This window comes from Ornithorhynchus anatinus, chromosome 4 (assembly GCF_004115215.2).
Source record: "Ornithorhynchus anatinus isolate Pmale09 chromosome 4, mOrnAna1.pri.v4, whole genome shotgun sequence".
In the NCBI taxonomy this organism is placed as follows: Eukaryota; Metazoa; Chordata; class Mammalia; order Monotremata; family Ornithorhynchidae; genus Ornithorhynchus; species Ornithorhynchus anatinus.
The window spans coordinates 117,800,369-117,813,270 of record NC_041731.1 but is presented as its reverse complement, the minus strand read 5'-3'; the positions used below and the strand labels follow the sequence as shown (position 1 = coordinate 117,813,270).

The 12,902-nt window shown below is 44.5% G+C and overlaps 1 protein-coding gene across 3 annotated transcripts in view; it reads left to right on the top strand.

The window, feature by feature from the left end:
* The window catches only part of LRRC7 (leucine rich repeat containing 7), a 551,725-nt gene that overhangs the window by 215,662 nt on the left and 323,161 nt on the right, over window positions 1-12,902 (top strand). For all 3 annotated transcript variants that reach the window (XM_039911928.1, XM_039911927.1, XM_039911926.1), the window contains exon 3: window positions 2,990-3,192. In XM_039911928.1, the coding sequence (XP_039767862.1) occupies window positions 2,990-3,192 (203 nt within the window). The remainder of the gene's footprint in view (window positions 1-2,989; window positions 3,193-12,902) is intronic.

Genomic DNA, 12,902 nt, shown 5'->3' with positions numbered 1-12,902 from the left:
TTGTAAATACAAGTCCTTAGTATAGTGCTCTGCACACAGTAAGTGCTCAATTAATATGATTGAATGAATGAATATGAACTAGAAGGAAATGGACAGTGTTGGAGCAGCGGAAATGACTGTGTGAAGTAGGTGCTAGTATAATACCAATGTGTATTGCTAGTATAAAAGCAGCTCAGGATAACTAGTGGGAAGAGATTCAGAGGGTTGATGAGAAGTCAATCAATCAGTCAATGGTATTGAGTACTTACTGTGTGCAGAGCATTGTACTAAGCACTTGAGAGAGTAGTGGATAGAGTATGGGCCTGGGAATCAAAAGATCATGGGTTCTATTCCTGGCTCTGCCACTTGTCTGCTGTGTGACTGGCCAAGGCACTTCACTTCTCTGGGCCTCAGTTACCTCATCCGTAAAATAGAGATTGAGACTGTGAGCCCCAGGTCGGACAGAGACTGTGTCCAACCAGATTTGCCTGTACCCACCCCAGCGCTCTGCACAGTGCCTGACACATAGTAATAGCTTATCAAATATGACTATTATTATTACAATACTACAGAGTTGGTAGACACTGGAAAACTTAATTCTACAGGCCAATTTCTCCTCATATTTCTTCTGAAGCCACTCTTCCCTCAAACTCCCCCAGCCTCTCCCAATCAATCAATCAATCAATCAATTGTATTTACTTGGGAGAGTACAATATAACAGAGTTGTTGGACACATTCCCTGTCTACAATGTTAGAGAAGTAATGTGGTATATTGGATAAAGCACAGGCCTGGGAATCAGAATGTGATGGATTTTAATCCTGGCTCCATCACTTGTCTGCAGTGTGACCTTGGGCAAATCACTTAACTTCTTTGTGCCTCCATTGCCTCATCTGCAAAAAATGGGGATTGAGTATGAGCCCAATCTGGGTGAGGGACCTACCCGTCCAACCTGATTAACTTGTATCTTTCTCATTGGTTAGAACAGTGCTAGACACATAGTAAGTGCTTAATAAGTACCATAATAATAATTATTATTATTAGAGAGTCTCTCCCCAGTTCTCCACTGCTCCTAGGAAGTAGCATGTATTTTAATTTACTCATTCATTCAATCGCATTTATTATACATTTACTGTGTGCAGAGCACTGTACTAAGTGCTTGGAAAGTACAATACAGCAATAAAGAGAGACCATCCCTGCCCACAGTGGGCTTACAGTTTAGCCCTGAAAGTCCTGACATATGGACAGAAGATTCTGATAACCTATTTGCCCCCTTGAGGTACTTATATAAAAGATAGATCCACCTGCAGAAATCTATAAATGGAAAGACTTAGAATAGTGGCCTCTTTTTCTACATCTTTTTATCCACACCTAGCTTTGATGTTCTGCCAGTTCTCTCCATTCAGGCTTCACTCTTCCTTTTTGTTCCCAGATTCAGAGATTGGGGGAGATTAAATAAAGCACGTCCCCCCCTTCCAACCCCTCCGAAAAAAAATGGTCACTAAGCCAGTTGGTTAACTATGGCAAGGCCTACTGCCTTACTCCTGTCCCATCTTTTTCTTAGTTTCTTTCTCCTACCAGACTCCAAACTCCGAACCTTCTCTGACACCTCCGAGTCTTTTCTTAGAGTCCATCAAAATACCATAAAAGAAATTCTACTTTCTCTGTATGTTGGAGCTTTTAAATCAAGGAATAGTAGCTTCTCTATACCTTTGGTATCTCATTTGACCATGTTAAAGCTTCCAAATCTATTAACAGGATTATATTGCTGAGGCTCTATCAGTGATTTTCCACCAGTTGCATGTCACAGAATGAAATGCAGTGGTCTAGATGATGAACTGACTTGAAAAATTTCAGAGAAGCAGAGCAAAAGAATAGAATGCCTAACCTCTTCTAAATGACCACAGACTAACTTCCTTGTGAACATCAGCATGAATATTGCAAATGGAGTCTGTTTAAAGCACAGCGGATCTTTAGATGCCAAAACAGCTAAAATTCTCTCTGAAAAGTTCTGAAGCGTAGACTAGTGGAAGGAGCATGGGTCTGGGAGTCAGCAGACTTGGTATCTAATACTGGCTCTGCCACTCTCCCGCTCTGTGACCTTGGGCAAGTTACTTAACCTCTCTGTCCTTCGGTTTCTATCTGTAAAATGGAGATTCAATATTTGTTTTCTCTTCCATAAAACTGTAAGCCTTATGTGAGACAGAACTGTGTCCAATATGTTTATATTGTACCTACTTCTGCACTTAGTAGAGCCATTGGCACAGAGAAAGTACTTAACAAATACCAGTTATTATTATGCAACGCTTGTTTTCATTTTACCAGATTTTAGGATTGTCCTGTCCATAACTCAAGCAGCTCCTGAAATTCCAATTCCTCCATGACTAATTTAGAGAGGTAGCAATTTTTTTTTTCTTGACCTAGCCTCTCCCCAGCAGCTCTTGAACATCCTGCCCTACCTCCCTCCTCATTCCTGAGATCAGCGTTCAGAAAGCCCTTACACTTTGCATGTGGAAAATGAGGTTTTTTTCATGTCCAAATATCCTCGTCTGAACTGCACAAGATTTTTGATGATTTGCTCATAAAGTCAGAGATAAAATTATATTGAACATAAATCAACACATTCAGTGAAATATTCCCATGTGGAGGATTTATGTCACCAAAGAGTAAAGGAAATACATTGATTTTCCTTTATTTTGATGGTGTGTAGGTTTGGCTCTGGGGAACTGAGAGAACAAAGATGATGTACACATACATACATTCTCTAGTTTGGAAGCCTATGTTCTCCACATGCCCAAGGATCAGATATATGGGAAAGAATTGAGATTTCCTGAATACATTTCTTCTATAGAAGATTATATTGAGTTACCCATAAAAGTAACATAAAAGGATGGCCTTAAATTTCCGATATTTCACTATTCTGAAAGATATTTTTCATAGTGTAATTTAAAAGATTGTGTGTGTGTGTGCATGTGTGTGTGTTTAGTGAAACTCTCCTCTTCTGTTTTTCAGTGCAGTGTCTGGAAATGACAACCAAGCGGAAGATCATCGACCGCCTGGTGCCATGTCGATGCTTCCGAGGAGAAGAGGAAATCATCTCCGTGTTAGATTACTCCCACTGCAGCCTTCAACAGGTGCCAAAGGAAGTTTTTAACTTTGAAAGGACATTAGAAGAACTTTATCTGGATGCCAATCAAATTGAAGATCTACCTAAGGTAAATGTGTATTGAGAATTAAGAAATCTACTGTAATCTCTGAGTCTGTGAATACTGGAACGTCCAGGGTCGGGTTTCTGTTAGTACGTTCTGATAGTACATTGCTTTCTGGTGCTTCCTTTATCGGTCACTTCTGCTCACATTTGTGATTTGCAGATTTACAAAGGGCAGTTAGTTTGATAGCTGTGAGGGCAGTGTGGGGTGATCTCTTTAAAACTCCAAGAAAGGTTTGGTCTCAAAGAAGATACAAACTTGAAGGGAGTAACAGGATCAATATCTTGGGCTCACAGGAAAAGAGAAAACCCCGATGACATGACCTGTTCCGGAATCGGAAAATGTTTCGAGGCTCTTGATAGTTGTCAAGACAACGTCTTTTTCTGAACAGAGTGTTTTGCATCATAAGAAATACCTCAGGTCTCATAAAGTCCTATTACAAAAACTATGCAATTACTCTTGGAATTTGATATACAATTTGGGTTCATATTCCCAGTGCTCTTAAAGGTGAGCCATAAAGCATTTATGCTTATTGCATATTAAATCCAAATGGTTTCCCAGCTGCTGCTTCCAATAGAGCAGAGAGGATTAATGAGGGTAAGCCAGAGTTCTGCTAAGGCCTTAGATTTTCAACTTTTTTTAGTAGTGACAGTGATAGTATTTTTTAAGACTCGCTGAGCACTGTACACTAGTGGAAATTAGACCGCCTCCTTGTCCCTCAAGGGGCTCACAACCTAAGAATAATAAAGCAGGCATAGAGAATTAGAGGCAGATGTAAGAGAGATGAAACAGTAAACATAAAAGAAGTCACAGGGTCCTGTGGCTAGAGGAGCAGAACTCGAGAGATGGGGAGTCAGCCCCGTAGTCACAGTGAGCACTACCTCAGCCTCCCCTAAGTTTTGAGGGGGCCATGCATGTGGCTGATTTTATCCCTCCCCTCAGGGTGGTGGGTGGGAGGGAGGGGAGGATGTGGAGGCTCCAGGATGACGTTAAGGGGGAGATGACATGTGTTTCTGGGAAGGCAGGGTGACGGTCTGGAGGAGGCATAAATCCACCAGAAGGTCTCACTGCAGCCAGAGCCAATGAATTGGCAAAGCATGACTGGAGCAGACGAGAAGACCAGAAGCAGCCTATGCCAGGCTACTTAGTGGGCACTCCCCTGGAGGTAGAGATGCTTCTTGTTGGGCCATGGGCCAAGGCAGGCATTTCAGGGAGCCTGTGGTGCTGTTGTAGCAGCAGTCAGTCAGTCAGTCATACTTATTGAGTGCTTACCATATGCAAAGCACTGTACTAAGCACTTGGGAAAATATATGACAGTAAAAAGGCACATTCTCTGCCCACAACAGTTTACAGGCTAGAGGGAGAGCTAGACATTCAGTATGAAGAAGCTGTGTAGCTTAATGGATAGAGCACAGGCCTGGGAGTCAAAGTAATGGGTTCTAATGCCGCTCTGCCACATGTCTGCTGTGTGACCTTGGACAAGTCATTTCACTTCTATGGGCCTGTTACCTCATCTGTAAAATGGGGATTAAGAATGTGAGCCCTCTTTGGAACAGGGACTGTGTCCAAACTAACTAACTTGTATCTACCCCAGAGCTTAGAATGTGCTTGGCACATAATAAGCTCTTAAGTACCGTAATTATTATTATTATTATTATTATTACTCACCTGTTGCAGCTATTGCAGCTCTATCTGCTGGTCTCTCTAACTTCTCACCTCACCTCATCCGGGTGGCTAGAAAGACCACAGGCAGAACCCGCAGCAGTAGCGGGAGCTGTCTTGGGTTCTCCTTGCTTACATGAGTTTGTTCCTTAAACTGTAAGCTCCTTGTGGGCTTGAATCATGTCTATCAATTCTGTTGCATTTTAGTCTCCCAAGCGCTTAGCACTCTGCACCAAGTAAGTGTTCAATAAATACCATTGATTTTGAAGTCCCCTTGATCGAAAACCTTTGAATAGTGTGAACCTTGGTATCTATCCTCTTGTCTTTGTTTCAGCAAAACATAGATTTCGGAAAACAGATCAAGAGCAAGTTTTGACAGATTCATAATTGGACCCCACTGACCTCATTTAATAATAATAATATTATAATAATATGCAGAGGGAGGGAGATGAGGTATTAAATCCCCATTTAGCAGATAAGGGAGTTGAGGCACAGGGAATAATAATCTTGGTATTTGTTAAGCACTTACTATGTGCAGAGCACTGTTCTAAGCGCTGGGAGTTAACTGGCTTGGCCAAGGTCACACTGCAGGTACGTGGCAGAACTGGGATTGGAACCCAGGTCCTCCAACTCCCAAGCCCAGTCTCTGTCCATTAAGCCATGCTTCTTCCCACTTGATTTAATTACTGGAGTTAAAATTTACCATGAGAATGTGAAACCAGCACTTGGGAAGGACTTTATGTAAAAATGTCAAACTATTATTTTTTTTGGTTTATCCAAAGAACATTCAGGTAAGACAGCAGTTACTCTGATCCCAGAGAAACAGTGTTCTGATTGTGCCAATGGGGAAAACAGCCAGAGAATGAGTTTTTCTATGACTTTTGATTAAAGGTTTAGTATGAGTCCATTGGATAGACTCACAGTGGCCAGAAGACCAAGTTCCAAGGAGTGCAGTCTTAATGTACATACATACAAGATGTATACTTCTGAGAACACCATAATCTTGAACATTTTTTTAAAAAAATTTTTTTCATATTCTAACAGAAGAGATTGGTTAATAGATTGGCACTGGCCATTTCATCTAACTGCCACAGTGAAGGGAATTGAACATTATACTGAAAATACTCCATTCAGAAGATATGACAAGAAGCCTGGATGCAGGCAAGGGAATATATGTCCACACCCTCTAAATTGTAAATTCCTTGTGGGCAGGGAATTTGTCTAAGAACTACATTGTAGGTTAATAAAAAATAAAGGCTTTTATTAAGTGCTTACTATTCATTCATTCATTCAGTTCATTCAATAATATTTATTGAGCGCTTACTATGTGCAGAGCACTGTACTGAGGCTTGGAATGCACAAATCAGTGACAGATAGAGACAGTCCCTGCCCTTTGATGGCTTACAGTCTAATCGGGGGATACGGACAGACAAGAACAATAGGAATAAATAGAATCAAGGGGATGAACATCTCATTAAAACAATAGCAAATAAATGAATCAAGGCAATGTTCATTTCATTAACAAAATAAATAGGGTAATGAAAATATATACAGTGGAGCGGATGAGTACAGTGCTGAGGGGATGGGTCGGGTGAAGGGGAGGAGCAGAGGGAAATGGGGGGAAAAGAGGGTTTAGCAGCGGGGGGGGGGGTAGAGGGAGTAGAGGAAAAAGGGGAGCTCAGTCTAGGAAGACCTCTTGGAGGAGGTGAGCTTTAAGTAGGGTTTTGAAGAGGGGAAGAGAATTAGTTTGGCAGAGGTGAGGAGGGAGGGCATTCCAGTACCACAGGAGGACGTGGCCCAGGGGTCGACGGTGGGGTAGACAAGAATGGGGGACGGTGAGGAGGTAGGCAGCAGAGGAGTGGAGCGTGCAGGGTGGGCAGTGGAAAGAGAGAAGGGAGGAGAGGTAGGAGAGGGCAAGGTGATGGTGAGCCTTGAAGCCTAGAGTGAGAAGGTTTTGTTTTGTGCAGAGGTTGATAGGCAACCACTGGAGGTTTTTAAGAAGGGGAGTGACATGCCCAGAGCATTTCTGCAGGAAGATGAGCCGGCCAGCGGAGTGAAGAATAGACTGGAGTGGGGAGAGAGAGGAGGAAGGGAGGTCAGAGAGAAGGCTGACACAGTAATCTAGCCGGGATATTAAGAGAGCCTGTAACAGTGAGAAAGCCGTTTGGGTGGAGAGGAAAAGGCAGATCTTGGCGATATTATAAAGGTGAAATCTGCCGGTTTTGGTGACGGATCGGATGTGTGAGGTGAAGGAGAGAGCTGAGTCAAAGATGACACCGAGGTTGCGGGCCTGAGAGACGGGAAGGATGGTCGCACCGTCCACAGTGATAAGGAAGTTCATTCAATAGTATTTATTGAGTGCTTACTATGTGCAGAGCACTGTACTAAGCGCTTGGAATGTACAAATCGGTAACAGATAGAGACAGTCCCTGCCCTTTGACGGGCTTACAGTCTAATCCAGTCTCCTGGACCCCCTCCAATCTGGCTTCCGTCCCCTCCACTCTACCAAGACTGCTCTCTCTAAGGTCACCCATGGCCTCCTGCTTGCCAAATCCAATGGCTCCTACTCCATTCTAATCCTCCTTGACCTCTCTGCTGCCTTTGACACTGTCGACCATCCCCTCCTCCTCCATACCTTATCTCACCTTGGCTTCACGGACTCCGTCCTCTCCTGGTTCTCCTCGTATCTCTCTGGCCGGTCCTTCTCGGTCTCCTTCGCTGGCGCCTCCTCCCCCTCCCATCCTTTAACTGTTGGAGTTCCTCAAGGGTCAGTTCTTGGCCCTCTTCTGTTCTCCATTTACACTCACTCCCTTGGTGAACTCATTCGCTCTCACGGCTTTGACTACCATCTCTACGCAGATGACATGCAGATCTACATCTCCGCCCCTGTCCTCTCCCCCTCCCTTCAGGCTTGCATCTCCTCCTGCCTCCGGGACGTCTCCACCTGGATGTCGGCCTGCCACCTAAAACTCAACATGAGCAAGACTGAGCTCCTCATCTTCCCTCCCAAACCCGGTCCTCTCCCAGACTTCCCTATCACCGTGGATGGCACGACCATCCTTCCTGTCTCTCGGGCCCGCAATCTCGGTGTCATCCTTGACTCGTCCCTCTCGTTCACCCCACACATCCTATCCGTTACCAAGACCTGCCAGTTTCACCTTTACAATATCGCCAAGATCCGCCCTTTCCTCTCCACCCAAATGTCCACCTTACTGCTACGGGCTCTCGTTATATCCCGGCTAGACTACTGTGTCAGCCTTCTCTCTGATCTCCCTTCCTCCTCTCTCGCCCCGCTCCAGTCTATTCTTCACTCTGCTGCCCAGCTCATCTTCCTGGAGAAACGATCTGGGCATGTCACTCCCCTTCTTAAACACCTCCAGTGGTTGCCTATCAACCTCCGCTCCAAACAAAAACTCCTCACTCTAGGCTTCGAGGCTCTCCATCACCTTGCCCCTTCCTACCTCTCCTCCCTTCTCTCTTTCTACCGCCCACCCCGCACGTTCCACTCCTCTGCCACCCACCTCCTCACCGTCCCTCGGTCTCGCCTATCCCGCCGTTGACCCCTGGGCCACATCCTCCCGCGGTCCTGGAACGCCCTCCCTCCTCACCTCCGCCAAACTGATTCTCTTCCCCTCTTCAAAACCCTACTTAAAACTCGCCTCCTCCAAGAGGTCTTCCCAGACTGAGCTCCCCTTCTCCCTCTACTCCCTCTACAGCCCCCCCTTCACCTCTCCGCAGCTTAACCCTCTTTTCCCCCATTTCCCTCTGCTCCTCCCCCTCTCCCTTCCCATCCCCTCAGCACTGTACTCGTCCGCAAAACTGTATATATTTTCTTTACCCTATTTATTTTGTTAATTAATTGTACATCACCTTGATTCTATTTAGTTGCCATTGTTTTTACGAGATGTTCTTCCCCTTGACTGTATTTATTGCCATTGTTCTTGTCTGTCTGTCTCCCCCGATTAGACTGTAAGCCCATCAAATGGCAGGGACTGCCTCTATCTGTTGCCGACTTGTTCATTCCAAGCGCTTAGTACAGTGCTCTGCACATAGTAAGCACTCAATAAATACTATTGAATAATCGGGGGAGACTGACAGACAAGAACAATGGCAATAAGGGAGAGGACAGGGCTTGGGAGGGAAGATGAGGAGCTCAGTTTTGGTCATGCTATGCCCAAGCACAGTACTAAGAGGTAGGGTAGATACAGGATAGTGAAGTTGTATGTAAGTCCGTAACCCATATGGAGCTTACACTCTTAAGGGCACTCTCCCAGGCCCGTTAAAAGGGCAGGGACTGTCTCTATCTGTTACCAATTTGTACGTTCCAAGCGCTTAGTACAGTGCTCTGCACATAGTAAGCGCTCAATAAATACTATTGAATGAATAAATAATACTGTTCTCAGAATGCCATTGATTGATTGAGTGATTCAGGAAAAAGCTCTGCCAACTCAATAGACTTGAGCATCATCGAAGTTCTGGAGGTAGTCTAGAGGTAGAGAGACATCATGGCCTAGTGGCAAGAGCACAGGCTTGGGAGTCAGAGGTTGTGGATTTTCATCCCAGCTCTTCCACTTGTCTGTTGTGTGACCTTGGGCGAGTCACCTAACTTCTCTGTGCCTTGTTTACCTCATCTGGAAAATGGGGATTAAGACTGTGAGGCCCTTATGGGACAGCCTGATTATCCTGTATACACCCCAGTTCTTAGAACAGTGCTTGGCACATAGTAATAATAATAATGTTGGTATTTGTTAAGCCCTTACTACGTGCAGAGGACTGTTCTAAGTGCTGGGGTAGATACAGGGGAATGAGATTGTCCCATGTGAGGCTCACAGTCTTCATCCCCATTTTACAGATGAGGGAACTGAGGCACAGAGAAGTGAAGTGACTTGCCCACAGTCACACAGCTGACAAGGGGCAAAGTCGGGATTCAAACCCATGACCTCTAACTCCCACGCCCCAACTCTTTCCACTGAGCCACGAGTAAGCACTTAACAAATACCATAATCATTATTATCATCATCGTCTGGTATTTGAGTGCTGACTGTGTGCGGAGCACTGTATTAAGTCTCTGGAGAGTGTAACAGAGTTAGCAGACACATTCCCTGACCACAACAGGCTTCAGTCTTTAAAGAAGCTCTGTTTGCCGATGACTAATCCCTACAGACACACATACTGGTGAACTGCTTGTGGATAGGGAACATGTCTACTGTAGTCTCACAAGCAATTAGTACAATGCTCTGCCTCCCAGTAAGTGCTCAATAAATGCCATTGATTGATTTACAAGCAAATGATTGTCAGTCACTTTCCTGAATTAGCCAGGCATTATGGATTGGTCTGTTATGCTGAATTGGTTTGAGAAGCATCATGGCCTAGTGGATAGACCACAGACCTGGGAGTCAGAAGGACGTGGCTTCTAATCTAGGCTCTGCCACTTGTCTACTGTATGACCTTGGGCAAGTCACTTCACTTCTCCAGGCCTCAGTTACTTCATGTTTAAAAAGGGAATTAAGGCTGTGAGACCTCTGAGGGACAGGGACTGAATCCAACCTGATTAGCTTTTATCTATCATGGACCTAGGCAGTGATGTGATGGGAAGAAAAGGGCCAAAAACACCAGGCATAAGTGGTTGGAAAAAAGCTAGTCATTCTGCTTTCAGGCAGGACTAACTCATCAGCATTCTGGTTGTGCAAGAATCTACCTCTTTTCAAGACCACTGGAGGACAGTCATCAAGCTGTCTTGGGAAGCAATGTGGCCTAGCATAAAGAGCCTGGGCCTGGGAATCAGAAGGACCTGGGTTCTAATCCCAGCTCTGCCACTTCTTGCTGTGTGACCTTGGGCAGGTTACTTAACTTCTCTCTACCTCATTTTCCGCATCTGTAAAGTGTGAACCCCATGTGGGATCTGGACTGTGTCCAATCCAATTAGCTTGTATCTACCACAGTACTTAATACAATGTCTCACACATAAGTGTTTAACGAATACCATAAAAACTTTCTTCTAAGCCAAAATCCTTCATATTTCAATTCCAATCAATTTTTACTGTCTTGTCCTCCATAGAGATGGGGAACCCTAGTCTAAACCTTATTATAAAAATCATTCCTGCCCTTGGGACCCTTTTAAAAATCTACCACAACCTTCTCTTCTCCAAAATGTGAAAGCCCAGCTCATATGATTTTTCCTCAAGAAAACAATCAGTGGTTTTTATTGAGCACTTACACTGTGCAGAGGACTGTGCTAAGAACTTGGGAATGTACAACTGGGTAAATAGACATGATCTCTGCCCTCCAGGAGACACAGCTGTGTAGACACACAAATTATAGGTAACACCCCAACCTAAGGATATGTAAATAAGTGCTGTGACAGGCAGTGAATAACTAAGTCCTTAGGGTGTACTGACTCAAGTGCATAGGTGACGATGCGTAGGAAGGGAAAATGGGGTGGGGATATGAAAGATAAGTCAGAGTCGAATTCCTGGAGGAGATGTGACTTTAGTATGGTTTTGAAAGCGGTGAGACTGGTGATCTGACAAATTCATTCAGTCATATTCATTGACCGCTTACTGGGTGCAGAACACTATATTCAGCACTTGGGAAGATACAGTACAGCAATAAAGAGAGACAATCCCTAACTACAGTGAGTTTACAGTCTGGAGGTGAAGGAGGAGGGAATTCCAGGCAGGAGGTAGGGTGTGAGCAAGGGGTTGATTGATGGCAAGAGAGATGAAAACATGGTGTGTCAGTATTAGAAGAATGAAGGATTATAATGGGAGAGGAACATAAATAGGTAGGGCAGAAAGAGCTGACTGTCTTAAAGCTGAAAGTCAGGAGTTTCTACTTGATGCAAGATTGGATGGGCTACCATTGGAGGTTTTGAGGAGTGGAGAGATGTGTGTAGAATGGGGTTTTTTGTTGGGTTTTTTTGGTGGGGGGGTTGGTGTTTGTTGTTTTTTTTTAGAAAAATGATTCAGTAGCAGAGTGAAGTGAACTAGAAGGGAGAGATACTGGAGGCAAGTGAGGTAGTTCATGCAGTAGATGAGACAGGACATATTTCTTGGACAGGCACGGTAGCCCTTTGGATGGAGAGAAAGGGCAGATTCTGAAGATGCTGTGAAGTTAGAACTGACACAATTTTGTGATTGAATATGAGGGTCGAGAAGAGAGTCGGGTCAAGGATGATGAGATTGTGGGCTTGTGAGACAGGGAAGATGGTGGTGGTGTCAACAGTGATGGGAAAGTCGGTGGGAGAAGGTTTGGGTGGGAAGATGAGGGGTTCGATTATTGATATCTTGAGTTTGAGGTGTCTGTGGGACATCCAGGTAGAGATGTCCTGAAAGAGGGAGGATCCACAATACTGCAGAAGGGGAGAAGTGCTGAAGCTGGCAAGGTATATTTGGAAGTCACTTTGAGGGAGATGGTAGTTGAAGCTGTGGGAGCAGATATAAATTAGAAAACAGAAGGAAGCCTAGAACTGAGCATTGAGGGACCCCTCACTTAGGGAATGGGAGGCACAGGAGGAGCCAGTCAAAGAAACCAAAATCGTTTGCCCATCAATCCATTAATTATCTTAGCTGTTTCCCATAGAACCCTCTCCTAATTACTCCCACCCCTCTCTAATTATAGCATCCAGAATTGGGTCTCGTTCTGGTAAGGATCTAAAGGGACCCAGTCACGAAATCCTTCAGTACATCCCTTTCTCACATTTGTTTGTTTCCTTGTTCTTCACTTCAGTACTTGCCTTTTTCTGCTCACCCCAAGACCAGTTATAACTCCAGTAGAAACCTCAAGTTGGACCCTTCCTGTTGCCACTGATCCACTGGCTATCACTCCCTGCATTCACCCTCAAGCTTGCCATGTAATCTCTGTTTATTGATGAGTACTGGGGGGACAGAATCAATGGCCTCATTACTCAAGATAGATCAAGATAGATAGATCTATTTCTTCCCCTTAATCTTCCTGATCTGTCTCTCTCTGCCACAGATAGAGGAGTAAGTTCACTGGAGAAAGTTACCCAAAACCTAGTATTCACTAGTATTACTGTTTGCAAATTGATTTTG